At 44.6% G+C, this 27,764-nt stretch overlaps 2 protein-coding genes across 5 annotated transcripts; one reads left to right on the top strand and one right to left on the bottom strand.

Moving 5' to 3' along the window:
* Positions 1–51: 51 nt before the first annotated feature.
* Positions 52–5,837, bottom strand: RAB19 (RAB19, member RAS oncogene family). Its single transcript, XM_005151745.3, has 3 exons — positions 5,302–5,837; positions 4,104–4,287; positions 52–1,796 (listed from the first exon to the last, which is right to left on the bottom strand). Exons 1-3 carry the CDS (start codon positions 5,494–5,496, stop codon positions 1,531–1,533), a joined length of 645 nt encoding a protein of 214 aa, XP_005151802.3. The 5' UTR covers positions 5,497–5,837; the 3' UTR covers positions 52–1,530.
* Positions 5,124–27,548, top strand: SLC37A3 (solute carrier family 37 member 3). Of its 4 annotated transcripts, none has more exons than XM_005151746.3 (15): positions 5,124–5,144; positions 9,393–9,551; positions 10,475–10,589; positions 12,681–12,773; positions 13,244–13,327; positions 14,575–14,720; positions 15,702–15,798; positions 16,904–16,988; positions 18,129–18,310; positions 20,736–20,877; positions 22,127–22,228; positions 23,420–23,467; positions 24,442–24,593; positions 26,442–26,507; positions 27,331–27,548. In XM_005151746.3, the coding sequence occupies exons 2-15, from the start codon at positions 9,451–9,453 to the stop codon at positions 27,421–27,423; spliced, it is 1,506 nt and encodes a 501-aa protein (XP_005151803.1). In that variant the 5' UTR covers positions 5,124–5,144; positions 9,393–9,450; the 3' UTR covers positions 27,424–27,548. The 4 variants fall into 4 exon arrangements, with proteins under 4 accessions (XP_005151803.1, XP_033918622.1, XP_033918623.1 ...); XM_034062731.1 differs by lacking the exon at positions 5,124–5,144 and adding an exon at positions 5,715–5,898; XM_034062732.1 differs by lacking the exon at positions 5,124–5,144 and adding an exon at positions 6,078–6,199.
* The last annotated feature ends 216 nt before the right edge of the window (positions 27,549–27,764 follow it).

Genomic DNA, 27,764 nt, shown 5'->3' with positions numbered 1-27,764 from the left:
CATGTGATGGCAGAGAACCTGGCCAGTGCAAGCATTAATAGTACTAGACTATAAATCAATTATTCATTCTGCTTTATTTTTGTGCTTCTCAGACAAGATTTTCCAGAAATACTTTCTACATGTTTTTCCCCTGTTTCTCAAGAACTTGTGAAACATGGGTAGGCTGCCATCTGGTAAGCCAGCAGCATACCAGCCTTACCAGGCTTCTTTGCCTGTAGCCCAGGCTGTTTTATCATTACAGAGTTTGAGTTCCACTTCATAACTTAACAGTAACTAAGTGACGCACTTTGGTACATGTGGACTGAAGTAAAAAATTCTGCACAATATTTCTTCCCTCCCTTTTTTTGTTTCCATTTTTTGGGAAAAATAAACCAAGCCCAAGCAAAAACCAGCCAAACTACAACCACAAACCCTTCCTTCAGTTCTGGTACATAGAGATTAGCCTCCAATAACAGAGCTTGCATTTGGGAGAAGCAATACAAACCCTTCTATTGCTACCAGGATATTTCATCTCCATAGCAGTAGCCTACACACTTGCCTAGGGGTAACCTTCTGGTACACCCCAGACTATTCTCTTAGTGCTCTGAGGTGAGATTCTATAATCAAACCATCTTACACCTCTTGCTGAGTTTTACAGGAGCTTCAATCCTTTCTTCACACTGCCTTCAAAATCTACAGGTATACTCTCAAGCTGCCATTGGCCAACCATGCAAACTACAGAAGGCTTTTGATTAAAATCAGCACATCAAAAAGCAAGATAGGGTGTGCGGGGGGGGGGAATTCCTTTCAGCCCAGCATTGATTTAGGCCATTACTAGTGCCTTGGAAGCTTCACTACTCCTAGCAAGTCTATGTAGCAGGTCAGAGATCATGACTGGAATCAGCTCTTACAGAGCAATACAAAAAAACGCTCTTCTCACCCCAGGAAGAGGATTGGGAGCCTCGTCTGTCACACTCTGCCTGCTGTGAAACCCCAGGGATGTCTCCAGGTTTGTCTGGTGACGAAGTCAGCACAGATGTAACTCAGTTCCTGGGGATGGGTGGCTACATTTCTGACGTCAGGACTTCCCCTAAATGAAAGTTTAAGCAGCAGTGGGTTAGCGCTGTCCAAGCATGTGTCAGGCTTTTTAAAGCTACCAGCAAAAAGTAAAGTGCTTGCACTAGAACAAACAACATAGCTTAAAAGGGTCAAATCAACACAGAGCTCTGGTGCAAACTTATCTTCTGACACAGCCAGAAACATCACTTAAGGCAGTAATTTCTACAGTTCTCTTTGGTTAAGGCAAGGGCTGGCAGCTCCCCGAGTCCTCCCAGCTCAGCAGATAGTGTTAAAGTATCAGCTGCCATGTTCAAAGCAGCCTGTGCTACCAACAGAAACAATCTCTGAAGATGCTTACAAGCCAAATTGCAAAGTAGAGATATCAAGAGAGATGGCTCTTGGCCACATAGCGCATCTCTCATCACTTGACTAAAGTGAAATCAAACAGCCTCAGAAGAATGATGACTCTCAAGTTCTTTCTGAAATCTCTTTTCAGCAGAGGCACTGGCTCTTCTCCACACTTGGACTGGCAATCACCGGCCTGGAATCAAGATAGATGCTGTTTGGAGGGTTCTCTCCATGAAGCTGTAAGGTATTACGGGCTATTAGCTCTTTGGCCATTAGTATGAACACTTCCTCTATGTTTTGAGCTTCTTTAGCTGATGTCTCCAGCACAGCTAAGAGCCCATGCTTCTCTGCCAGTGTGCAGGCATCTTCAAACAGGACTTGGCGCTTATCCAGTGAGTCAGATTTGTTCCCTTAAAAGGAAAATATATAATTCAATAATTTAGTTTATCAACAAATTAATCTTTAAATGCAATAAATTAATTCAGTTTTGCTAAGCAATAGATTTACGTTAAGAATGGGAGTTACTGCAAAAAAACCCAACAAAACAACCAACAACCCAGATCTAAGCCACAAACAGAATGCAGATCAAAACTGCAGCTAGCAAATGAGTTAAAATCCAAACAAAACCTAAACCCCTGTGTTTATTTATCTACTTGCTGTAGGCAGTGATGCCAGAGGATTATTTGGAAGCAGCTTTTGGTCCCTATCCTCTAGTGTTCTTAAACATTAAGTAGCTTTTAATTTGGATACTAACAAATATAGAAATCTGGTAGCCATGATGATTGTACATAGCAAACCAAAGCAATTTTGCATGAAGGTTTATTCCTCACTCAACCTTCAGTGGAAGCCACATGTGTTATGCTATTGTCAAGCTACCCTAATTCATCTCAAGGTGGATATTCAGCTCCAAAGATCTGCAATGTTGTTTGCTTAAAGCATATCATCCCCTCAGAAAGCCCCACTAAACCCCAGGAAGAGCCTGGTTAACTTAATCAGATTTTAACAGTATCTGTTTATACACATCAGCCATGGATTATGTCAGAAAAGACAAGCATTCACACCAGCCACCTTAATGCTTACAATATATACTTACTAAGTTTCCACATGTATAAATTTTACTTTCACTTGTAGCAGTTCAAATCCATCAGAGGTCATGAAACCTCAGATAAAATACCTTTGTCTATTTAAGTAGCTGCAGCACATGTGAAATTATCATCAGTTCTGGTACACACAGTACTTGGCTGAAGTCTACATTCATAGTTTCAAGACAACCCTTCATCAAATTCAGATCTTGAATTTGAATATAAGCCAGCTTCCTTCCCATTAAGTCCCTTTAAGTTTTTCTAAAAGGAAAAGAAACCAAAACATCAACCCACCCCAAAAAACACACCTTGCTTGGGGGTTATTTGCCTTCTTAAAAAAATTTCCAACCCCCTTTCCTCCCTCAGTTCTAGATGGGAAAGTTGGACTTTATATTAGCCTCATGCCAGAAAAGTGTAAAACATGACTGTGTAATGAAACACAAAGACTTCCTGCCAAAGTAAGCAAAGCACCAGCTTTGTAAGGAAGCACCAAGCTGGATCCTTATTAAAAAGCTTCATTTTCACCAACTTCAGACCTTCTTTCTTAAAGAAAAAAGAAATAACAAATCCTACCACCATCAATCCTCACAACACACACAGGTAAGTCTTACTCTTCAGCTTAATGAGAAGAGTTAGAAAAGCCCTACACTAAAGTTAAGTGATTTATTCCCCCACCAACACCTCTTGACTCATTCCAAGCACTGTGGTTACATGCAGGTCAGGGTTTGTTGTTTCTGCAGAGGAAGAACAGGAAGAACTACCACAGCACAATAATCTGTGAGGAGCACAAGTAGATGCTTAGGACCCATGCTGGCTGCACTGCGGTGCTCGGCTGCCTGTCTCCGAAAGCTGGTTTGGGCTGCTGTGGCTGCACGTGTTGCTCTCAGCACAGTGCCACAGCAGAACAGGCAGAAGCAGGGGAATGTAAATAAAGGTTCTGTCATTTTACTACACCGGTTCTCTAACTTGCAGCTTCTTCCACTGGGGAGGCAAGAGCAATAACAACTTGAAACACAAAGGGAAAGAACTACACTGCTTCCTACCAGCTTCATTCTCAGCAACTCCTACCCATTCCTTTCCTGAAGGGGCAGAGCTTCCTGAATATAGTGGAGGAAACAAGGAGGAGGAATGCAAGCAGATTACTCCATGCTCTGCAAAAGCCATGTCCCCAGTCTACTGTCTTACCTGATCAGAGTCCCATTACAGAGCAATGCACATGCTTATCAAAAGAACAGAGAGGAAAGATGAGAACTAGGAGTTGTGTTGCTCTGTGGGTTCCTCTTCTTGAATTACTGAGCTGCTAAATTCCTGCACATCAGGAGCATAGCGTAAAGCTCACTGCAATTCTAACCTCAATTCAACCTAGTTCAACCTCAGAGTTGTCCTTGCCTGCTAGATTAGCAAGCTTGTTGTATTATCCCAGCAAGAAAGGAACAAGGAAAAAGGTTTCACTGTCTGCTACGAGCTTGGTCCTGCTGTGACCAGGCTGTCACTTTCCTCATTTTCTGATCTCTTTTAATCAAAACTGCATTCTTCTTTAGTGCGTAATTTATAGAGGCTTCAAGTAGTGGAGGAAAAGTGAAGGATTTTACATACATATTAAAAACTACATAATAGCTAAGATTAGATTCCTACCAATTAACATCATGACCAAGTTTGCAGCACCATATTTTTCAATTTCATTAATCCAGTGAGGAATGGATTCAAATGTGGACCTCCTAGTAAGGTCATAGGCAAGGATGGCCCCATGGGCACTCCTGTAATAAGACTGGGTTATTGTCCGGAAGCGTTCTTGACCAGCTGTGTCCCACACCTGGATCTGTAAGAGAAAGAGTAATAGTTGTAAAGACCAGCGAATGCTGCTTCCTTGGTGTCTGCCATCACTAGCTATGCTTTAGAAAACCCTTTGTCTAGAAGCCAGCTAGACCTGTCCCAGCTCACTTCATTACACCACAGTAGTGAATTTGCCCTCTCTACATCTCTACAATGAAGAGACATTTACACACCTGTAAAGATGATCCAACCAGACCAAAGGGAAAGCTGCAAGACTAAACCCCAACTTTGTAAAGAGACCAAGAAACCCAGTTTGGGTTGCAGTAAAAGATACAGAGTGTTACAGCCTTTTAATAGGCTAGGAAGAAAAGCTAAGAAGCCCTGATGCAGGGCTGGGCAGAGCAAAGCCATATAAAAGGCAGGCATCTGAATTCTCATCTACACATAGAGGCAAGTTGTAGATAACAAATTCTTCTGGTGTTTGTCTCACAGGTCTTCATCCTCCCTCAAATCAAGCACACTCCAAAGCACAGCCTTGCAAACTAGAAAGTTTTTCCTTCTCAGTGTCCCAGTCCAGAGGAGGGCCACTGAAGATGCTCAGTGTGTGAGCACCTCTCCCATGGAGACAGGCTGAGAGAAGCTGTGGCTGCCCCATCCCTGGCAGTATTCAAGCCCAGGTCGGATGGGGTTTTGAGCAACCTTCTCTAGTGGAAGGTGTCCCCGCCCGTGGCAGGGGGGTGGAGCTGGGTGAGGTTTAAGGCCCCTTCCAACCCAAATCGATCTATGATTTCTGAGTGAGGGAAGAGACATCCTCTTCAAACCAGAGCTGGCTTTCAAAAACTATCTCCATAGAGTCAAAGCAGGAGCCCTGTCTCCAAAGACAGATCCAGAGAAGCCACAAAAGTGAGTATGTACCAAGTGAGGATGACTGCCTCCCCCAGGGGATCCTCACACGGGAAAAGATCCCCCCGGAAGCACCCTGGCCAGCAAGACACACAGCTCTTGCTACTGCCCTCAGTAGGGCCGGGCGGGAGGCGCTGCAGTCCCCCCAGCCCCTCACCTTCACTTTCTTGCCGTCGATGTCCATGGAGCGCACGGTGAAGTCCACGCCGATGGTGTTCTGCTGCTTCTCGTTGAACTGCCCCGTCTTGAAGCGGTGCACCACGCACGTCTTCCCCACGTTAGAGTCCCCGATCAGGATGATCTTGAAGAGGTAGTCGAAAGCATCGTCCGCGCTAGAGCTGGGGAAAGGCATCGCGGCTGCCAGGCGGGTCGAGGTGCGGCAATGAGAAGGACCCCAGCTCCGAGGGCCGGAGAAGCAGCCCTGTCCCGGCCGGCTGCCCGCTCACCTGTTGGCGCTGCCGGGCCGGGACAGGTACCGCCCGCTTTGTACCGCCCCGGCTCTCTCGGGGCCGGCGGGAGATGTAGTTTTCCTCTCCCTCCGCCCGCCCTGCCCCACAGACTCCGCCGGGCACCGCTGTAGCCGCCGCTCGCTCCCCTCGCTGCAGGCGGGGCAGCAGGCCAGCGGCCCGGGGGGCTCTGGGGACGGCAGCGGCGAGGGGCCGCACTACAGCTCCCGCCATGCCCCTGGGCCGCCCGCCGGAAGAGCTGCCTCCCTCCGCCGACTTCCTGCGGGCAGTGCCGGCCGCTGGGCTCGGTAAGCGTCGGGAGGGGGGGGGCGAGGTGGGGTGTGCTGCACCGGGGCAGGAGGGGTGCGCTGCGCTGCGGGGCCGGCGGATGGCTGCGGTGGGCTGGCGGTAGTAGTGGAGCCGCGGCCTGCCCCGCTGCTGCTGGCTCGGCGGGGCTCTGCTGCCCACCCCACCCCGCTCTGCTGAGGACGTGGCCGCCCTGCCGCCCGCGGGGGTTCGCTGAGGGGAATCAGCCGCGTCCTCATCGTCTGCCTCGGGGTTCAGCGGGGGCACCGGTCCCGCCGCGCCCAGCCCCGCAGCCCGCCTCAGGTGAGCCGTGCCCGCCGGGGGGAGCGCGGCCTGCGCCCGGGGCTGGGCCGCTTGTCCCGGGGCTCTTCCGCTGGAGTTACCCCTGCCGTAGTGCTCGGATCGAGGCCGTGCTTGGAGCAGCCCCATGTCCTCCCGGGCGGCATACAGCTGGGGCTTTGGGGTGATTTCCTATGGGAATCCTAGGAATGCGAATCCTGGTGTTCCCTGGCGGCTCTGGAGGACGGCAGGGGGGTATTAAGGAGGTTTGGTTTGAACTTAAGGTTTCTTATTTTGACCTTAAGTGAAGTGATACGGGAGAGTTTGGAAAGCTTAACAAAAGCTTATGCAAAGTATCAGTTAGCTGGAGGTAAATAGTGCTAAGCAAGCAGATGAGCTGTCTAACACCCAAAAAGCAGTTCTCTTCCTTTCTTAAAGGCTTGTGGTTTTCTGCCTTGAGTTCGATGGTTTGTCCTTCCTCCTAGGTTTTGTTCCTCTTCCTCCACTACAAATTTAATGTGGTATTCTCGGTGTAATTAGAAGGCTAATTTGTAAGGATAAACCCCTAGTTGCACGCTGCTCTAGCCTAGGGAGAATGCCAGTTTTGAATGTGAAAAGGGCAAAATGAAGAAAGAAAAAAGAGTTCTTTCGTGGTTATCTTTACACTGAACGTAAGTGGGAAGTGTCATCCTGTGCCTGAAGGTCTTCTAGAAAGCAAGCTGAGGTTGAAAGGCTCTGAAGAGCAGGTAATTTCAATAGTAAATGCTATTAAAGAAAAAAAAGGGCGACTTTAAGGTCAAACCTGTGTTTCAGCTTTAAAGAGACTCGGTATCTTGGACAAATAAGATCTGTGTTTGCATATGTTGACACAAAGCGGGTGGTAAATCTTGTGCTCCAGGCTGTGGCCTGGTTACCCACGGAAGGAACTTTTCCTGCAGCGTTGCACAACTGGCTGTGTTCTGCTTTCCTCAGAAGAGCTCTGTTACTTGGGGTTGCTTGGTGGGAGCGGAGGAGAGGCAAGGAAAGAGAATGATCTCTTGTGTTTGATGAAACTGTGTGGTCTGCAGGCCTGCAAGGGCTGTGGTGCTGGGCAGTTGGGGTGCCTGGGGTTCCTCTCTCCATGCAGCCTGTGGGGGGACAGCCCCAAGCAGTGTTATTACTGCCATGTGATACTTCTGGGGGTGCTGAGTTTTCAGTCACTGGTGTTGAAAAATGGTCTGGAGCCTTAGAGGGAGGTAGTTTCCAGGCTGCTTACAAAGTTGCCTTTCCAGGGCTAGCCTTGCCTTCCCATGGCTCCAGATCTAAGTGCTTTTTCTTTCCCTCTGTGTGAACTTATGCAGTCTAAAAGCATGTCCTTCGGTGCTGGCACACCTAGGTGTCTGCACTTGCTGGAGCGATGAGAGCATGGCTCAAATGCATTCCGCCTGTGTGGATGCAGGTGTTCTCAGATCTTGTACAGTCTTACTGCATTTGTCATAGGTGAGAATGATGTGTTCAAGTCTAGCATGGGATAAATGGAACTCCAGTGTCTCAAAGGTGTAATGGCTGAATCCGTATTACTTGGAGAATATCTATGCCATACTCTGTTTTGGAGGTCAGATCATAGAATCATTGAGTTGTTTGGGTTGGAAAGGACCTCAAAGATTATCCAGTTCCAACCCTCTGCCATGGGCAGGGACACCTTCCATTAGACCGGGTTGCCTCAGCCAGTCTGACCTTCAGCACTTCCAGGGGTGAGGCAGCCACAACTTTTCCAGTGGTGGTTAATATATCCAGTTGTACTTGCTGTCTGTCTGTCGGTCACACATGCATCCTCATTGATGGAACAAGAAAGGAAGACTTCTTGCAGTGGAAGTTGTCGTGATGGAACCTTCAGAAGTTATAAGAAGGAAGAGCAGGAAGTCCCTGTGACATGCAGGATTTTCAGCAGCAGAAACTTGGATAAGAGAAAGTCTGGGCAATAGCTGAATTTCTGCAAGTGAGATTTTGAAGCTGAACTTCAAACATCTTGGGCAGATTCACCAATCATTCCAAGCAGTGCCTGTGGATACAAAAGAACACAAAGGTGTTATGTTCCATCTTATTTCAGCTCTAATTCTTTGGGGGGAACATGGGTGGTGTATCAGTTTAGTTCTCAGCATTCAGAATGTGTGGGGTGTCTGAATGTCTTTTGAAAATGCAGTTCCCACCAGCTGACTTGTGGAGCTGTTTTAAGCCAGGTTGCATTAACAAAATTGGGTTCTGCCTTCAGCAGCGGTGCTATTATAGAGCGTATCTTTCTCTGTACTGTTCTCTGTTGCACGGACACAAGTATTTTTGTAGTTGCTTTGTGAGCTGTGGCAGGGAAATCTGGCTGAAAAGATCCCTGCCAAGAAAACAAAAGAGAGGCATGAAATGATCCCTCAGCCGTGCCAGCACAGCTGAGGGAGCTGAGTAGTGTGGGGTGAGCCAGCACTAAGAAGCTCTGTGCCTATATCATAGCTTTTCTTCAGTACTGATAATTTCTGATGTATAGCAGCTTTGGCAGATGTCACCCATGCCCTACAGGTAGTATAACTTGCCACATGCTGAACTTACTGAATTAGTGACAGATGGAGCTTTAATTCAGGGCTCAAGAATGAGCAGGCAGGGAGTCTAGCTGCTGGATTTCAGCACTATCCTCACAGTTGCCTTCCTTTCTTCAGCTATGCAAGTCCACTCTTGAGTATATTCTTTCAGTGACAAAGAGGCAGTTAGATCCAAAAGTATTCTCTACCAGTAACCAAATGCTCTTCTCTTGACTTCATCACCAGTCCATAGCCAGCCAGGCAGCAATGGGAGGTTACCTTATTTATGACTACTCCACAGTGTACTGCAGATGTAAATGGTGTGTACTGGCCTTTAACATGGGAGCACTAGAAATGGATAGATCTTGGGGGAGCTCCTTGGTCATGGGCACTGAAGAGGCATCTGCTAGTTGGGGAACAACAGAGAAATGGGTTGAAGGATAACCATGAGGGTACTGCAAGAGTGGGAATAAAAACACATTTCTGGGCATAGAATGTGTCAAGGAATGTATAGGTGATGAGATGGGTAGTGATGCAAAACAAATCAGGAAGGAATGTCATAGAATTGTTCCTGCTGAGTTCCAGCTCTTTGGGGAGCACAGATGTATTTTTATACATGAGTGTTAATTCAGATTTGTTTTCTCTTCCCTTCCCATCTTCTTCTGTTTAAGTGAGAAGAAAAATGACCTAAGCATCATCCAGTCTTTGTGGCCAGGGGCTGCCAGGAGCATGGCTTTGCCTGGAAGCTTACGGAGGCAGCCTACAGACAGAGGCCTTGTGTCCCATTGTACCCACCATCATATTGTTGTGTTCCTGCTGACCTTCTTCAGGTAAGTTCTGCATATCTGCTCAGAGAAGTGTTCATCTCACTTGAATTTTGGGAGGGGAGGGCAGGGCATGTCTGAAGGTGGAGAATGAAGATAGGAAAATAGTTTCAACCTTTGGCTGTGAGCCTTTAAAACAAGCTTAAAAGCTAGTAGTACCAACTGCTCTGGTTGTCATGTAATTGTGAAGTGTGCTATGCCCCTGGGGAATCCAGCCACAAACAGGGCTTGTACCAAAGGTGAGGTCAACTGTGCCAGGCCAGTAGCACTCTTGCAGAAGGGTGAATGTGGTTGGGTGTGGGGAGGAACTAGCTGAAACAAGGAAGGAAGCAAACGCTGATGCTCGGAATGTGTTTTATACCTGTTCAGACTGATGGAATATGCTGTAATTGCTTCTGGGGTCCTCTTCTCTCCTGAAAGTACCATTTGCAGAGGGTAAACAGGTCTCTAGAGCAGAGAAGTCACTGCTTCATACCTGAAGGTTTGCTAGATTTGTTTGTTGAAAGCTTGTCTATTACACCAGCTGACCACAGCTGGGATACCATACTGCCTCTCCTTACAAATATTGCCTCGCTGATATCTGATCTTCACAACAGTACTGCCAGTGGTGCCTAATCGATCTCTGGAAGAGAACTTGTAATGGTGGTTAGCAAGATGAGTGCATCTTCTCTCATTGCTCAGTCACCTCCTTGGTTGAAAATTGAAGAGGAGATCCTTTCTGGTCAAGACCCTATTTCACAACTGCCCAGACAAATCAGTGTGCCTGCCCATAATTTTGGTGTTACTGCTGCTGACTGTATGTCCAGAATTGACAGTCCTCTGCTATGCTGTCTGCTTAGACAGCATGTATCTCTATTTTGACTCCTATCCTTTCCCACTTGACTTCAAGAGATCATTTGGCCAACCTGTACTTATGTGTTTTCTGGCAGTTACTCCTTGCTCCATGCTTCCAGAAAGACATTCAGTAATGTCAAAGTCAGCATCTCCAGCCAGTGGACTCCCTCCTGCCTAAACACCACAGCCCCTGAGCTCCGGCCATATGAGGTGAGAACACAAGGGATAGGCAAGTATAAAGAAAGGTGGGTAACTTCCAGTATGCTGAGCTTGTGGTGCTGAGGAGGCCCCTTTAAAGCATCCATCAGGGACACTGCTTGGAATGTGAGCAGGAATTTCAGGTGTCTGAATGGTAGTTTTCTGATTTCAGATGTCTGAACGGTAGTTTTCTGGGTCATCAGGTGATGGCAAAATCTTTCCTAGTGGTCTCTAGAGAGAAACTTCTTGAGAAGCTTAAGTGTTCCAATGGAAATGGGAACCCCCAGCAGAGGCTCCACAGTGGCCATCAGTGTGGAGAAGGGGGAGGAGAGGGAAGGAGGGACCCTACCTTTGAAGTGTTGGAGGCAATAAATGAGCAGTTAATGGGCTTACAGAGATCTCTGTAAAACCCTGGCTGTGCCTTTCTCTGCTGTGATGCTGCTGCTGCCACCATGTTAAAAGGATAGCCAGAATAGGAGAGAAGAAAACTGTCTAAAAGTGCTAGCTGCTTATCCTAAATTGATACTGAAGAATGAATCTAAAAGTTCTGATTTCCAAAATGCTGAACACCCAGCATGCCTTGTCTGGAAAATCTTGGCTTCAGTGAAAGCAGTGGGAGTTTTGGCACTCTGTGCTCACAGGAAAGGAAGTTGTATACTGCTTGTATCTCACAATGGAAATGCAAGAACTACTGCCTGGCTCCTGCCCACAGGCCTTTTAGGGACATGCTTGTTTTTAGCAGTGACTTGTCCCAGTGCTTTTGGGAAGTGGAAGAAATCTTACATTAACAGCTTGTTCACAGCCCTGTTAGAGCAGGGAGTTCCAGATCTGCTGCTTGGGTGTTGTCTGCATTAGAAACCATTGGTTATTTGTCTGTAGTGTGTTCAGGATTTTCTAGTATGGCAAAAAGGAATGAACATCTCAGGGATGCAAAAAGTGAGCTACAAGGTGTTTATATTTAGTTTCTTAACTCACATTCAAACTACTAATGTATTTTGGAAGATATTTTTATTTTTTTCCTAATACAGATAATTCAGTGTTTGCTGGATGTTGAGGTGCATGTATCTGATCAAGAAAAATGGTCAAAGTGGTCCTTTTGGTATGAATTGAGATTATATCAATTTGACAGTAAAGTGTGTTTTGGGAAATTGATAGATTAAGGATATGAAGAGAGAAGTTACATGCTATCGGTTTTGAACTTTGGTATATATTTTAAACTACAGCTTTTCTTTATACTTAAAATATATATTTTAAGTATAACAGAATGTTTTGCGATAGTTTTGTGAGCAAGCCACTATATGATTTTGTTAGGACAACTAGGATCTGTGCTTTTCTGCCTTTAAAGGTTTGTTTATTTTCTAATGGGGGTGTGGTATTGGGGAAAGAAAACTTTGTCCTGGTTGATCATCTCAACCTCAAAGCTTGCTATTTTCAGCTGATGTTTCTAATCTTAGTTTGGGAACAACTGAGCCTTTTTCCCTTTTTTCCCCTCATCATACTGAATGTAAAATGAAACTCAGGGTGAGCCCCAAAAAATCCTCTAAATTACTGACTGTAGTTCATTGTAAATAGTTTCCATCCAGTCTTTTTCTTCCCTTTGTTCCTTTTGTGTTCTTTCTTTTCTGTTCATGGCCTGTCGTTTCTTATTATGGTTGGGACCACAAGTACTTTAAGGGAATTATTAATTTAGTGAAGACAGCAAGATAAGCACAGAAGAGACACTTCACAGAAAACACAGTATGCCTTTATTGTATTATTCATGAAGATGCTCATCAGTGTTTCTGTGTAAGAAGCTGTCTAACAGTTGCATGCTTGTTAGAAGTAAGGTTTGTTTTGCCAGCCATTTGTCTTGATCCAGGTGGAACAAGCATTTCTCAATTCTGGTTGGCTAGCTTTCCTTTTAGGAGTGAAATGAAGTGATAGTGAACATTTTTTGCAGTAGATAATGACATAATTGTTCTTCATTTGATAATTAAAGTGTTGAAGGAATGGGATGCTGCTGGGGCCAGATGCTGTGCTGGTATGGAGTTAGGGTTTCTGTTGAAAAAGAATAAAATGAACTATGCCTCTCAGTGTTTACCTGTTAAAATTTTCTCTCTGTAGCTCTGGAACAGCAGCCATTTATTTCCAAATGCAGAAGAAGCAACTCTCTTCTTGGGGACGTTGGACACTATCTTTTTGTTTTCCTATGCTGTGGTGAGTAAAAGTAACCCAGAACTGCTAAGCTTTGGTGGAATCTTACAGGGATGATTGCACCCAGATTTGGAGGGGTTGAACAGGATCATCTTCCTGAACTTGCCAGCACTAATACAGTTTAAAAGCTTAGTTCAGAGCTTGTTAGTTCTGCCTGTGCCTGTCACCCATGTGGAGATGCTTGTTAACAAATGCAAGAGAAACACTGTCGCTTCAGAGCTTCTCACCCCTCTGTCACCAGTGGATGGGAGGGTTCTGTCTCTCCAAGAGTTCTCAGCTGAATTTTTTTAACAATAAGAAATTTAATGAACAGCTCTGAGCAGGATTTCTCTGGTGGCAGAAGTGGATAGAATCAAACTAAGTTGGTATAGCAACAACATTTGGATCAGCTTGACCCTTCTTCACCATTTTAACTCTTGCAGATAACAGATACAAATCTCATGGCTTTATTTAATGCTGTGTTTTGTTCTTAGGGTCTCTTTGTCAGTGGTACAGTTGGTGATCGCCTGAATTTACGCTGGGTTTTGTCTTTTGGCATGTGTTCTTCTGCTCTTGTGGTAAGTCGAAACATACTAGGGTGATTTAGAAATCTCTCTTAGGGTTTCTACATAGGATTTTACTTTAGGGGTGAAGAGGCTCTGTTTCTGTGCAGGTCTGCCTGTAAGCTGTAGCTGTACCTCAGTGGTTTCAAAGCGTGTATGTAAAACTTTGTCCTGGACGCGCTTACTGCATTGTCTAAAGCACAGAGCTACACTAGATGACTCACCTCTTCCTGAAATATCTGTTTATGGATACTGTGTCAGAAGGAAATTCCAAATCTTGAGACACTGTCTAGAGACTTGATGAACAGCTTTTGTACAAGAATGGTGTGTTTGGACGTTCTGGGACTGTTTTGTATTATAACTGTTCTCCCAGCCCACATATATTGTCATCAAGGTTTTTGCTTCCAAACACAATCTTTGCCATCTTTCTTAAGGGACATACTAACAATAGTAAGCATTGATTTGCTTATTTTGTCATTGCTGGGAGGGCATGTGTCAAAAAAGAATGCCCACTTAAAACAAGAGGTTTCTTGAGGTCCAAGCCACTTCAGATAAGTGTGGATCAGTTTTATCTCATTGTGGTTTTCTGGTTATTAAAGTAGTGGTAAAATGTTGGAGTGCTTTTGATTTACCCAGCAGCTACAAACCCTGCTATGGCTTATTGCGTTCTGCAAACATATGACCACAAACATGTATCAAGTGCTGTGTGCCACAAAGTGTGTTTATTTTGGCTAGTTTAGGTTAGGGCTCTTAGTCATTTGAGACCTAGCTGTAGTATTTCTGTCACATTTTGCTAAGATGCATGGCCACTGAGGGTTTTGTGTTTGCATAGAGGCTTGTGAGTTTGGATGTCGGTACAATAGCAGATCAGATCAAGAGGCTACTCTATTTTTAGTGCTGTTACTGGAAGTATTTGTCTCTTTCTTCACCACTCCTGTGAAAACTGTGCTGTTTACAAAGATAAAAGGCTTCGGGAGTGGAAGTGCTATGACAGCACATTTGTCTCTGGAGGTGTTCGGGCTCTGGAGTAAGTGCTGTGGTGGCTCACCAGAGGGTGCTATTAGCCCTGAGCCGTTTCTTACACAATGCCGGGCTCCCTCTGGGCTGGCCTGGCCTGGCCTCTGCGGGGCAACTTCTCCTTGAAATGTTACTTCTTTTTTTAGGACCCCACTCCTGCCTGGCTTTCCGCAGTAGCCTCGGGATTTCTTCTCTGTTGATTTTTAAGTTGGTTTGGTTTTGTTTTTTTTCCCTCTCCTCTCTAGGTGTTCTTCTTCGGCACACTTACAGAATGGTTGCATTTCTACAACAAGTGGTTCTACTGCTGTCTCTGGGTTGTGAATGGCTTACTGCAGTCCACTGGTTGGCCCTGCGTGGTTGCTGTCATGGGAAATTGGTTTGGAAAAGCTGGGTAAGTGGAGTTTTATTCAGTGACTCACTTGTCTGACCCACTGAGTAGCAGATTGAGCTGACTCAAACCAAAAAGGTCAATTGTTCGGTCAGAATTAAAATTATGTGAGATGAATCATTGTCATTGAATGGTTTGGGTTGGAAGGGATATCAAAGCTCATCCAGTTCCAACCTCCCCTGCCACAGACAGGGGCCCCTTCCAGTAGACCAGGTTGCTCAAAGCCCTGTCCAACCTGGCCTTGAAAAATGCCAGAGATGGGGCAGCCACAGCTTCTCTGGGCACCCTGTGCCTGTGTCCCACCACCCTCACAGGGAAGAATTTCTTCTAATATCTAATCTAAATGTCTCCTCTTTCAGTTCAAAACCCTTTCCCCTTCTCCTATTACTACATGCCTTTGTAAAAAGTCCCTCTCCAGGTTTCCTGTAGGCCTTCTTTAGGTACTGGAAGGCTGCTAGAAGCTCTCCCTGGAGATTATGCTTTTCTTGTTACTATTATCTCTCTTCCCTGGAGCCACAAAACAGTTTGGTGTGAAGAACACAGTTATGTGTTAAAGGCACAGGTTCAGTCTTCAAAAGTATCGTTACAGAGTGTCTGAATTTGAATTTTCATGGCACTGGGAAACCTCTTTCTGTTTATGTACTACTGAAGAGACTGAATTGAAACTGACTCCTTGTAGGTTCAACTGTGTCATTTTGGGGTACTACAGATGTGCTCTAGCTATAGCTTGTAACTCAATTGTTGCCAGCTCACCTGTGGTGTAACACAAGTGTTTCAGGATAGAACATTCCTCCCTTATCTATTTGGAACCTCCAGGTTATTCTGTGTTTTGTTTGAAGTGACCTTTGAGTCTTCTTGAAGTGGACTGGGAGAATGCTGTAACTTTATTCTTTAGTTAAAATTTATTCAAATGTTTTATCTTCATCTTGTTCCTAATGTCACCTCTCCCTGCATTGCCTTTTCAAATTTCTTCCCCCTCTGCAGAAGAGGTTTTGTGTTTGGACTCTGGAGTGCCTGTGCATCTGTGGGAAATATCCTTGGGGCATTCCTTGCCTCCTGTGTTCTCAAATACGGCTATGAGGTAGGTATTGCTGTCTGGCTTCTAGGTGGGACTGCATGTCTGACTGGGTTGTGAGAGACTAATTGCTTATGCTGTCTCTGAGAGATAAGAGGCTCAGAGTGCCCAGTTTCATCATCCTGAATTCTGTGGTAGCAAGCAGTAGGCAGAATACAAGGGGTATTCCTTTCCTGACCCTTCCAAGTTGGGAAAAATGAGTCTGATACTTCTTCGTAAATGGGACTGATGTTATTGAAAAGCCCTAGTGTCATAGTAGACCCTCTTCTAATTTGGGTAGCTTAAAGTGCTCTTCAGAGTCATTCATCACAGTTTCTCACTGAACTGAAGTCATTGCTGCTGAATAGTAGTAAGGTTCTGACAGTCATGGAGACATAGTTTCTATAACTGGGAAGAGGCTAGCACTAAATTGCTGTAATGCAGCAGTCAGGCAATTGAATGCAGGGAATGTATGTGAACCAGCACATCCTGAAGCCTGTGACCTGTGAGGACAGCTAACAGAGCTGAGCTTGTCACTCTGGAGATGAGGAGGCTTAGGGTACCAAATAGCAGCCTTCCAAAGCCTGTGAGAAGATTGCTGAGAAATCAGAACCAGACTCTTTCCTAGGTTGCAGTGAGAGAGCTAAAAAGCAGTTGTTATAAAGTGAAGCAGGAATGGTTCCGACTGGATGTTTGGAAAACTATTTTGCTGTGAAGTTAATTCAACACAGGAACAAGGGGTGGGGGCCAGAGCCTGGAGGATCTGTCTTTGGAGGATTTCAAAACCTTCTTGAGCAAAGCTGTAAGCTCCCTAGTCTGAATATGGTGTTTGACCCTTCTTTGAGCAGTCCTTTCCAATGTGCTGGTTTTTTGGGTGAGCTCCTTCCTCACTACTGTCACTTCAGTACACTAAACCAACTGTTTTAATGTGATCTTTCAGCCTAGATAGAACCAAGTCTGTTCTAGGAGATGCAGAGACCACTTATTTCCAAGTTTTGTGGATGTAGTCTGGGTTGTTGTAGCTGCATTTACTCTCTGACAAGGTTGGACTGTAAAGAAACCCTCATAATATCTGAAGCCTTTGTGACTGAAAGTGTTTTTAAAAAATGCTCTTTTCTTTATTTATCTTCAGTATGCTTTCTTGGTGACAGCCTCAGTACAGTTTGCTGGAGGAGTCATTGTGTTCTTTGGGCTGCTGACATCACCAAAGGAAGTGGGTAAGTAAAAGAGAGCTGTAGCATTACAGTCTCTTCATGGAAAGCAGATCTGCAGCTTTCCATGTAGTACTGGAATCACAGAATTCTAGGATGCCAGGTTGGAAGGGTCCTCAAGGATCATCTGGTCTAACCTTTAGGAGTACTAAATTATTGCTTGTTCTGACAGCACTTATCCTCAGGGCTCTTATAAAATGGTGTTGCTGTTTAGTGTATTTAATGGAGCAAATGCTTTACTCACCAAGATCACACTAAATGCCACTGTGCATCATGTGTATAGGGTCTGCATATTTTAAAGAGCAAAATAAAACAGCCTGGCTCTAACATACCCGTTAGGATGTGCCTAATTATCAGGTTTTCTTCACCTGGAAAACCAGTATTTTTTAAAGGAATAGCAGGCAAGCTGATAGCTGGCTGTTGCAGGAGAAAACTATAGCACGCCTTAACTGTGCAGTGAGAAGGGAAAGTACCTTTGGTCTGTAGGTCTCCCACAGCCAGTTAAGTAGCTCTGAGATTGGATACGGACCTTCTCTTAGAAGATTGTAGGCAAACTAAAGCGTTAACAGGAAAACAAAAGAACTTTTGGGCTTTGACAGGGCCGTGGAGGAGGTTTCCCAGGTGCCTGCAAGAGCTATAAAGTTGGTAGCTCTAAAGCTACCATAAAGAGTGCTCGTAAGAGTGCTCAGCAGCCCAGACAGCACAGTGCAGTTCTAGTACTTCCGTTCAGCGGAGGTGATAACAGGCAGCAGCTGTCTGAGTAGCTGCTGGCACACTCAGCCTCTATGCTCAAGGGAAGTGGTACCCAAGAGCCAGGCCCCAGGATCCCAACCACTAAATAAGGGGGGAAATGCACTAATTTGTTGTCTTCCAACTAATGGCCAGACACTCAGAACAGACAAAACCGACGCCAGGATCAGACAGAATACTTTCAAGAGCACTAGAAGACAAAGGGTAGAAACTGGCGACACTGCAGAACACCATCTAGAAGAGTTTCTAAGCCCAAAGGAGGATGGAGGTATGGGAGAGCAAGGGAATTGCTAGAAGGGAGATTTGCTTAAAAGAAGCGAGTATAGCTTTAGAGCGGGGAGAAGGTGAACAGGCTGTGGTTTGTTTTTCCTGTTGCATATCCCTTGTAAAACTTAGGCCTCCCTGAGCTTGGAGCAGACGAAGATGACAGTGTGGAGGAAGATGCCAACAGACCTTTAATGAGCAATGATGATGCTGATGACGATGACCGGAATTACTCTATTCAAGCAACTGACACTGACAACCAGCCAAAGGCCATTGGCTTTTTCCAGGCTTGCTGCCTTCCGGGTGTAGTACTGGTGAGGACAGAGATTCTTGAGTGAGATCTGACTTTTTGTGTTGTCAGCATTTGTTGACATTATTGTTAGTATGTTGACCATGTGTTGCAGTTGTTGATACCTGACTTCTTATGCTGTTAAAATCTCGAGTTGGAATTGTTACTCTTGCGCACATGAATTATAATACTGTTGGGGTATGTAGTTGCATGTTGCTCTTACTGTCAGACCCCTGCTTCATTTAGTGCATGTAATGAGTCAGCAACGGGAGGCAGAGATCCTTCCCTTTTTGCTGCTGAATTTAGAAGGGAGGCCATGAGCAAAGGTGAATGTAGGATGCTCTGTTGGTAAGGTAGCTATGCTGCCCTGGGGCATGGGAGTCTCACTACTAGCTGAGCATCACACAGAACTCTGTGGCACTGATGTTGGGGGTTTTTTTGTTGTTGGTCCTAAAGCAGCAAGCTGGCCTGAAAAGCCTCAATCAGGATGATGTAACATGTGGCAAAGTAGGCATTTGGGTTTTTTTTTTTAATAAGTAACTGGGAATAAAGCCTAGTGATGCAGTTTCCACATATCCTCATTCTGTCTTGTGGAGAGCTTGTACTTCTGCGTCAGCAATATTGCCCAATTCATGGATTTAGTTCAGCTGAAAAATTAACAATGTTAACTTTGTATGTCAGTGGGCTGTGTGCCCCTGAACCAGTACAAGAAAAGGGGCAGGGTGGCTGGCTCGGTGGTATGGTGTGAACTGTCTTGATCACAAAGCAGAGCTAGTGAATGGAGAGTGTTGTCAGATACCCTTAATGAGCAACGCATTTGGGGGTTGTGATTAAGGCAACACAACATCTAGAAGGGATGGGTGAATTGTCAGTGTTTAGAGTGCTGGACTACCACAGTTTTGCTGTTAAGACCTTGGCTGAGAGGTGGCAAAAGAAAGCATACCCATCTTGAGCTCTTTTCCTAATACAGCTAAATGCTGTACAAACTATAGTTTGGTTTTGGTGGTGCTAAAAATGGGCTGAGGTAGAAAGAACCTTTAGACAAAATTTCTTGGTGGTGGGGGCTGCCTCGGCTGCTGGTGCCTTTCTTTTGTTGACCAGAACATAGGGGGTTCGACTGGTGTTGCCGTTTCTATACTTGGGATTTTGAGGCCATGTTCTGTGCATTAACCCAGCAATGTGAACACCTCTGAGTTTGTGAGTACTGTCTGATGGCAGACCAGTGCTCCGCCAAGCCAGGACACTGTCAGATCAGTGAGAGACCAAATACCAAGAGCACTTCCAAAATCTTGTCAAGATTCTGCAAAGACTTTATTTGACATATTTTTAATGTAGTTCCTCTCTCCTGCTGAGTGATGTGCTGGGGGAGTTTTAGTACAGACAGCTGCCCCTTGTGCCTCTAGAAATTAAATGTTTAGTTGCTCTGACAATCTGGTAGACAGTTTCTAAGCATGTTGTAATAAATGCTGCCTCGTACAGTGCACTTTTCACATGTATGGTGGAGATTAGTTTGTGTCCTGCCAGAGTGAAAAAGCATTAATAAGCTAAAAAGGGTTTATTTATTAAAATAATGTGAGTTCAGAAGGTGTGATTTTGAGCAGTTGAATATATAAAAAAGCTCTGCTTTTTGACATTTAAAGTGTATATGTACATATTTTCATACAGCCCCAAAAGCTGTGATTTTAACAGGTTGGGTTTCCTGCCCTTATTCTTGTTTTCCTCTTTAAGTATGGGTTCCTTGAATTGCCAAGTCTGTGTTTATCAGGAGGCCTCACTGAAACAGTGTTCCTCCTCCCTCTGCATGCTGGGCTGGCAATCCCACAGAACAAATCTTTGCCATGCACATGAAAGCTCTAGAGAAGGAGATCTCCTGCTAGCTAAGGACAACTTGAGCCCAGCTGCCAAACACAGGAGGTTGTCTCAGCTGTTGGGTTTGGAAGCATGTGCTTAGATTTGGCCAAACCTTTCATCTTGTGTCCTGAAATACCTGCCTGGGGATTATGAACGAAGCCTTCTCTTCTGGTGCTGTGCACAGATGAGCCTTCTGAGCAGCAAAAGATAGCATGGAGGAACTACTTCACATAACTTTTCTCAGCATGATGCACAGACAACTAAATCTGAAGCTTATTTCATGTCACATGGTTGGCTTCCTTCTCTTCAGAAGGTGAATTAAATTTCCTTCATTTCTTGAAGCCACTTCCTCTCAAGATTACAGTGAAGGTATTTTAACCCTTTGCATTCAGTGAAAAGAAAATAGCCTTCTTTTATATGTATTCCTGGGTTCCCTTTGATGTTCAGCAGTAAGCTTCCATAATGCTGCCTTCTTAGGGGAAATACAAAAGCACTTTCCCTAAAAGCTTTAGCTGGATACTGAGCTTTATGGGAGGAAACAGAAATGCTTTTTGTATTTCCCAAATGCTAACTGCTTGCTGGCCCTCTCTTTGTTCCAGTACTCTTTGGCTTATGCTTGCTTGAAACTGGTGAATTACTCGTTCTTCTTCTGGCTGCCCTTCTACCTCAGCAACAATTTTGGATGGAAAGAAGCAGAAGCTGACCAGCTCTCAATCTGGTATGATGTGGGAGGAATCATAGGTGAGTGAGCAAGTGAATGGCATTTTCCTGCAGTTGCTAGTATTTGAAAAGTGATAGACATCGCATGCAGTTCAGAGCAGGGTCATGTTTGGTGGGATCTATCTCTTTACTGAATATATGAACTCTAGTTATGTATGTGGCTGCTCGGCTGTTTTGTTTGGGTTTCCTCCCCTGCCCTTTTTTCCCCCGATAAAACAGAGTGCATGAGCCCCCTAAAGAGTTTATGTGTCATTTAAAGGGCACCGTGATATTCTTGGACACTACCCCAGCAGGCATTTTTCTTTGGTCACTAGGACCTCGTGAAAAGTGCCATGTACAAAATGGTATCCCTACTTCTTGCTAGTTTCTGACAAGTACCCTTAGGGGAGAGTTCAGATCTGGAATTAACTGGGTTCTGTATTGTCCCTTCTGTCCTGTGTTTTTAAGAAGCAACTCAACACAGATCTTGGCAAAGCCAGCACAACTGTGTTGTGTTCAGAAATAAAATGTAATTGCACTTGTTCCTGCTGGCTGCAAGATCTGACCCTGTTCCACCAGAATAAAGAGCATATTGTATATGTTTAGACTTCTACTCTCCTGTGCTCAGTTTCATGCTTTATTACCTTGTCCAGTTAACTTTCCTAGAATAGATATGCTTGTTTTGGTATGTTCAGGGTCAGGTTTTTTGCCTCTGTGGATGTTTTGCCTCCGTGGATGTTAGGCTTTTTCAACGTTCCTAGTTTTTACCAGCAAAGCAGTTCCTACAGAGGTATCAGTGATATATAAGGTGATTTTAATCTCCTACTGGCATTTGTTGCAATTAGTTGAACCTACCCTAAGTAGATGAGACAGCAGGGAATGAGAGATCTGTGTGCTAAAGCTTTCCCTGTGAAAAAGAGTTGCCTTTTCCTGCTCTTTCTGTAAAGAAACCAGCCACAATGTTAAACTTGCTTACATCCAGAGTTGTGGTGATCCTAGAGCTGTGATGGTCCTATAGGGGAAGGAAAATTGGAACACTGGCTAGTTGTATGCCAGAAAAAAGAAGTAATAAATTCCTGGGAAAGCAGTATGAGTAGTTTTCTCTGCTCTGCCTGTGCCACATAAGTTTACTGTTGTGTTTGTGTGGGGCAGTAAGGGCAGGAGACTTAGTTTTTAGGATTTTAGAGAGAATGTGTATTGATGAGAAGGCAGGAGGTCACTGCATTCACCAAAAGAGTTCTGTTCAAGGTGTCAGCATCCTGAGCCTGACAATAGTTTCTTTTTTTTGCAGGTGGGACTATCCAGGGCTTGATTTCTGATGTGCTGCAGAAGAGAGCCCCAGTGCTAGCAATTAGCCTGCTCTTTGCTGTTGGCTCTCTTTTTGGTTACAGCCGTGAGTATGCTTTTATTGTGTAGTGAAAGGAGGTTTCTTTGGTACGTCTTAGAGGAAACCAGAACAGAGCCTGTTCTCATTGTTTTCTGGCCTTGAAACTGCTTCTAGATCAGGATGGTGCTTTTTGGTCCTTTTTTCCTGAAGTGTGGTATTGCACAGAAAGTTTATGTCCAGACAAAAAGGATTAGTGGTTGATGAGTGGTTGGACTTTCCTTTAGTGGTGAGCTCCAGTACTTTCTCCAGTGTCAGTGAGATTTTTGATGTTGTCATTGTATCAACACCACACCTGGCAGAGCAGGAAATCCCAGGCGCATCTTTGTTGTAAGAGGAAAGAGAATCTGGGGACAGATATGTGCTGGAGGGTATATACACAGAGGCAAAAGCTCTTAATCAGTTACACTTCTGTAAGTGGTGAAACTGAAGTTTCTGCCTTTTTTATAATAGATACAGTTTTTGGTGATTGGTTATTGGAAGGAAAGCTAAGAAGGAGGAGACAGGCAGATCTCATTTTTATGAAACATCTATGATGATCTTCTAAGGGTAACAGTTTTGTCTTCAGACATGATGTTCTGTGGTACTGGAGTGCTTTAACTCACTGGGATATCATTTCACTTTTCTGTGTCTTCCTCCAAAATGAGGTGGTGATATAGACAGGCTTTTATAGAGCATTCTGAAATCTGTGGACAGAAATCACTGCCAGAGCTGGACATGAAATTAAAGTGTGACTTTCATAGGCTTACTCAGGTGGTCTCAAAGTCAGGTCAATCATTAAACAGCAAGGACTGATTTTGGTGGAGTTTCATAGGCTCTTGTGCTAACTCATTACTTTCAAAAGCTTATTGGAAGCAGTGGACTTTCAAGGAGAGTGAAATGTAAGCCCTGTGTCACTGGACAAGGCATAATACAGGCTGGAACTCAGAGCCAGGCAAATTGGGTTTCAGAAAATTTTAATGGCAAAGGTGACTTTTTACTGTGAAGTGCTGTCGGGTAACTCCTGGATCTTTAGTCTCTAAATGCCTTTGCAATAAGACTAATCTCTGTAGAAGTCTCTAATCAAATACAGGTCATTGTCGCTGTGTAGCTAACTGGACAGTTCAAACTGGATGTTTGTATGCTTCTTTCTGATCCCAGATAAGTGACTTTCTCAAGTTCATTTCTTTTATTTACACTCATCTGGTCTTTCTCTTGAAGGTTCTCCAAACAGCAAACCTATCAATGCTGTGATCATGGCAATTACAGGTAACTTATCAAACACCACTGTTACATTTACTGCTAGTAGACATACGTATACATTGCAGAAAAATCAGTAACACCAGTCTCAGGTTGTGTTAATGCACTTGTGTGTGCTGCCATTTCTGCTGGTTTTGCAGAAAGAGTAAAATCTGGAACCCAGTTTCTGTCACTTTTGAAATACAGCTGTAGGAAAACTGCCTTAGAGAGATATGGAACGTAGACTATAGAATAATGGCTTGGAATGGAGGGGATATGCCTTGGCCCAGTATGCTGGAAATGTATTTATGCCAAAATACCTAGAGTAATCTGAATGGTATCTGAGGAAGTGGATGTATGGCAAAGGCCTGAGCTGCAGCTCAAATTTGAGGGTGTGTGTCAGAACCCCAAATGCCCTGTGTACTGTGAGGGGTCACAAGCTTTGTGTGCTACCAGACCTACTGTGCTGTGTTATGGAATCAAGATTAGCCTGCATGAATAGAGCCTTTCTTTTCAAACACTCCAACTTCAGAACTCTGTCCAGTTGTGGGGTTTTTTTGGCCTTCCATCTCCTCCATGAACCCCTGGCAACTGAGGCTGTAGCATGAGGGTATACTACTCCAGAGCAGAAACGTGTCTAAATTTGCTTCATGTGGAAGTTTTGTATATGCATGCTGTTCAAAAATAGCTTCCTGTATGCGCTTTGGTGTGTCCTGGCTTCTTGCAGAGTGTGCCACAGCTAATAACCTTGGTTCTGCTGTTGGATGAAAATGTGCTTGTTGGCAACCTCTATGTGTGTACTCCAGGTCCACAACGTGTTCCCTGACCCCATGCTGCAGCTGTGAGGGTTCACGTCTACCTACAGTTAGTCTGAAATTGCTGTCCCTAGGCTTAATCCTTTTCCTGAGCTTTGGATGGCAGGAAATTTGTGCTTTGAAGATGTTCTGTTGAGACTTTATCCGCACACGTGTTTTGTAGCAAGGCTCTTTTCTTGGCACTTTCAGGATTTTTCATCGGAGGCCCTTCCAACATGATCAGTTCTGCAATTTCTGCTGACCTGGGGCGCCAGGATCTGGTGAAAGGCAGCAGCGAGGCTCTGGCAACAGTCACGGGAATTGTGGATGGAACAGGCAGTATTGGTGCTGCGGTGGGCCAGGTGAGGCTACCAAAGGACAATAGAGTCTGGGAAAGGAGGCAAAGACTCTGTTGTAGTTAGAGATGTTAGCATGGAGAAAAGAGAAAGACAGGATTGGTTTAAAAAAACAGAATTATTTAAGAAACAACCAGGGGACCATGCCTGTTTCAAGCTTCCATGAAAACCACTTTTAGTTGAGAACTAAGTATTTGTAGTGCTAATGTTATGGCACTTTCGTAATTCAAATGAATTTTAGAGAATTGCATACCCTGAACTCCAAAAAGCAAGTACAGGCCAGCTTCACAAAGAGTGGCAGTAAAATATTTTGGAATTTGTTTGGGATTTTCAAACAAATAGGCCAGGTTAGACAAAGCCTTGGATGTCATGGCCTAGTGTGAGGTGTCCCTGCCCATGGCAGGAGGGTTTGGAATTACATGATCTTAAGGTCCTTTCCAACCCAAACCTTTCTGTGGTTCTGTGATTTTTTTGGTCAAAGGAAACAGCAAAACCTTTGCTTATAGAAAAGTTTACCTGTATAACCAAGTAAAATGAGAATACCTATTATGAATGTTACAGTGTTTATGACAGAATTTAAAATCTGCTCTTATTTGTGGTGCCCTTTTTTTATCTATGGATGTCTTTTACACCTTGTAAATCCAGCACCACTTGCTTCGATAGTCCTTACAGTATGCTGCCAGAGGTCTGAAGACTAGACTGTTGCAGAAAAGAAAGCTGACAGTGTGCCCACTGGGGATATTCCTTCTTCTCAAATACAAGTGTTAACTATGTGGAAGAGCACAGTGGTGCTTTGGGGAGGGGAGGATTTAGTAGAAAGATAGGAGCCAGTTCTGTTCCAGGCATCCTCTAGTGCTGGTAAAATACCAAGGATGCAGGCGAGGCATAAGAGTTTCTTTTCTGGAAAGGGATTTGGGTTTATAGGTGCCACTGATTGCCTGGTAAATACAATCATTCAGTCTTATTTCATAGGAAAGATGCTGAGCTCCATTAAATGTGGAAAATTACAGTGCTTTGTGGACATCTTAAAGTGCACTGTTACCCTCAGTGTTCTTCTTGCATTGTCTGCAGTGTTTCTGTCTTCCCCCACACATACCATTCAAACTCACGTCATCATAAAAATTGGGTCTTTAGTTCTGAAAAATTCCACCTTCCTCCCATTCTAGCATTGCATTTATTTCACCAGAGACAACCATGAAGTCGTTCTGGGGGTGTGTGAATAACAGCAAATCCACAGTGAACATGTTAGAAATTCAGATCCTGTTTTGTGCTAATACACCCAGTAGTGAAGAAGGGAGGCCCTTGTACAGCATCTGAATATAAATCCGCGAATAGGGAATACATTTTCTTTTGTAGCCTGTGTAGTCCTATTGAAGTAGAATGAAGTTCAGAACAGACTGTAGTCTCAAGTGTCTTCCTTACGATGAAGGGTTAACTAGGCAGTGGTTGCACAGCACTTGAAAATATGTCCTGTGTAATTTATAAGCCATTCTAGAGCTTTTAGTTCTGAGAGTACTTACATCCACTTATGTCCCAGTGTTCTGTGCAAAAACCTGGTATTCAGCGGAGTCAATTTGTCACCCTTTGAAACTGTAGTTCAGTTCTGTCTTTATGCTGCTATGAGTTACTGTATAGCTTCGGGATGGTATCCCTGCTTTGCTGAGATTGTGGGTTTTGTACAAGAAGGGCTGCTGTCCTGAGTCATCTCTTCCGACAGGAAAAGATCAGCCGGAAGGTTTTGTGATCAGCTCTGTGTGGAGTGTTAACAGCCCACAGATTCTAGATAATGAAAGAGCAATGCCTGAAAGTCATCCTTCCCAGTTTGAATAATTCTTTTTTCCTTTTTCCATGTAGTACCTGGTGTCTTTGATCCAGGAGAACCTGAGATGGATGTGGGTTTTCTATTTCTTTATTCTAATGGTAAGAGATCACCTTTTTTAACATTCTTTGTTGAAGTTCAATTTGCAACAGAAAGTTTGTGTGAGAACCTGAAAATCGTGACTTTAGCAGTCTGTTTCTGCAGCACTTGCAAACTGATGCCATTCTCAAAGTGGTCTGTGGTGTGCCTTTGCCTCAGGGTGTCTAAATCAACTGGGTTCATGTTGCCCAACAGGAATTGAGGTTATGGCAGAGACACAAAAATACTTGCCTAAGAATACCTGTATGAATTTCCTAAAGCTCACACAACCTGACTGCCTTCCAACGAAGGACTTGCCTCCTTCATCTCCCTTATATGTAGTTCCTAGTTTTTCCAGAGAGCTGAAGTTGAGGTGCTTGTTAGCCTTGGAAGATTAGTGGAAGGAATGATGAGGATCCTAAAACAGAAATGAAAATGCCTTGCCCTGGTATGCCACTGGGGGAGAAGACCCTTCAGGCCCTGATCTCCACAGCATTGCCACAGTGGTGAATGCTCTACAATTCACCCGTTCTTCCCTGCTGGAAGTGCCAGGAATTCTTGCATTTGTGCTGACAAGGGTAAAGGTTACTTCGGTAACCAGCAGAGGTGGCCAGGAGGAAGACCACTGAGGCAGCGAAGAGCTCATCTTTATGAAAAGAAGATCATGACAGCTGAAATCAAATGAGCTTTCCTGCAAACTCAGTCCTCCCATCCAGTGGGCCAGTTTGTCATAGCTTCTCTTAGCCTGTGTCTTTCTGAGGAGGCCAGGAATGCACATTGGAGGGCAGGATGGCTGCAGCTATGGCTGCTCTGTGCTAATTGTCCTGGATATACTTCTTTTCACAGACGAGTTCAACAATCCTGTTCATTTCACCATTAATAGTGAGGGAGATGAAATTGCTCCTGCACGAGTGGCGCCTGCGAGTGCTGGCCGAGTGACTTCTGCTCACGTCCAGAAGGACCGCTCTATGGAGCGGACAGCTGGAACACTAATCACGACCCTGGGAGACTTGTTTGTTACATCCTCCAGGTTTGGACTAATTCAGAACTGTTCTGCAAGACTTGATGGGCCTGCCTTTGGCGAGCTCAGTCGTGGAGTACCAAATACCCGTCCTGAGACCACACACATGGAGCTGCTGGCCTGGCAGATTGTCCAGGATTGTCAGAAGTGGTGGATTGTCCCAGCCTGCCGGACTGCCCGGTCAGCAGTCACACCAGGGTCTTCTTTTGGGTGGTCTCACTGCTATACCCTTATTTATTTCTGGATGTCCTGACCAAAG

Source organism: Melopsittacus undulatus, chromosome 5 (assembly GCF_012275295.1).
Source record: "Melopsittacus undulatus isolate bMelUnd1 chromosome 5, bMelUnd1.mat.Z, whole genome shotgun sequence".
Lineage (NCBI taxonomy): Eukaryota > Metazoa > Chordata > Aves > Psittaciformes > Psittaculidae > Melopsittacus > Melopsittacus undulatus.
Note: the sequence above shows the minus strand (reverse complement) of the source record. Positions and strands in the feature narration are given on the sequence as shown.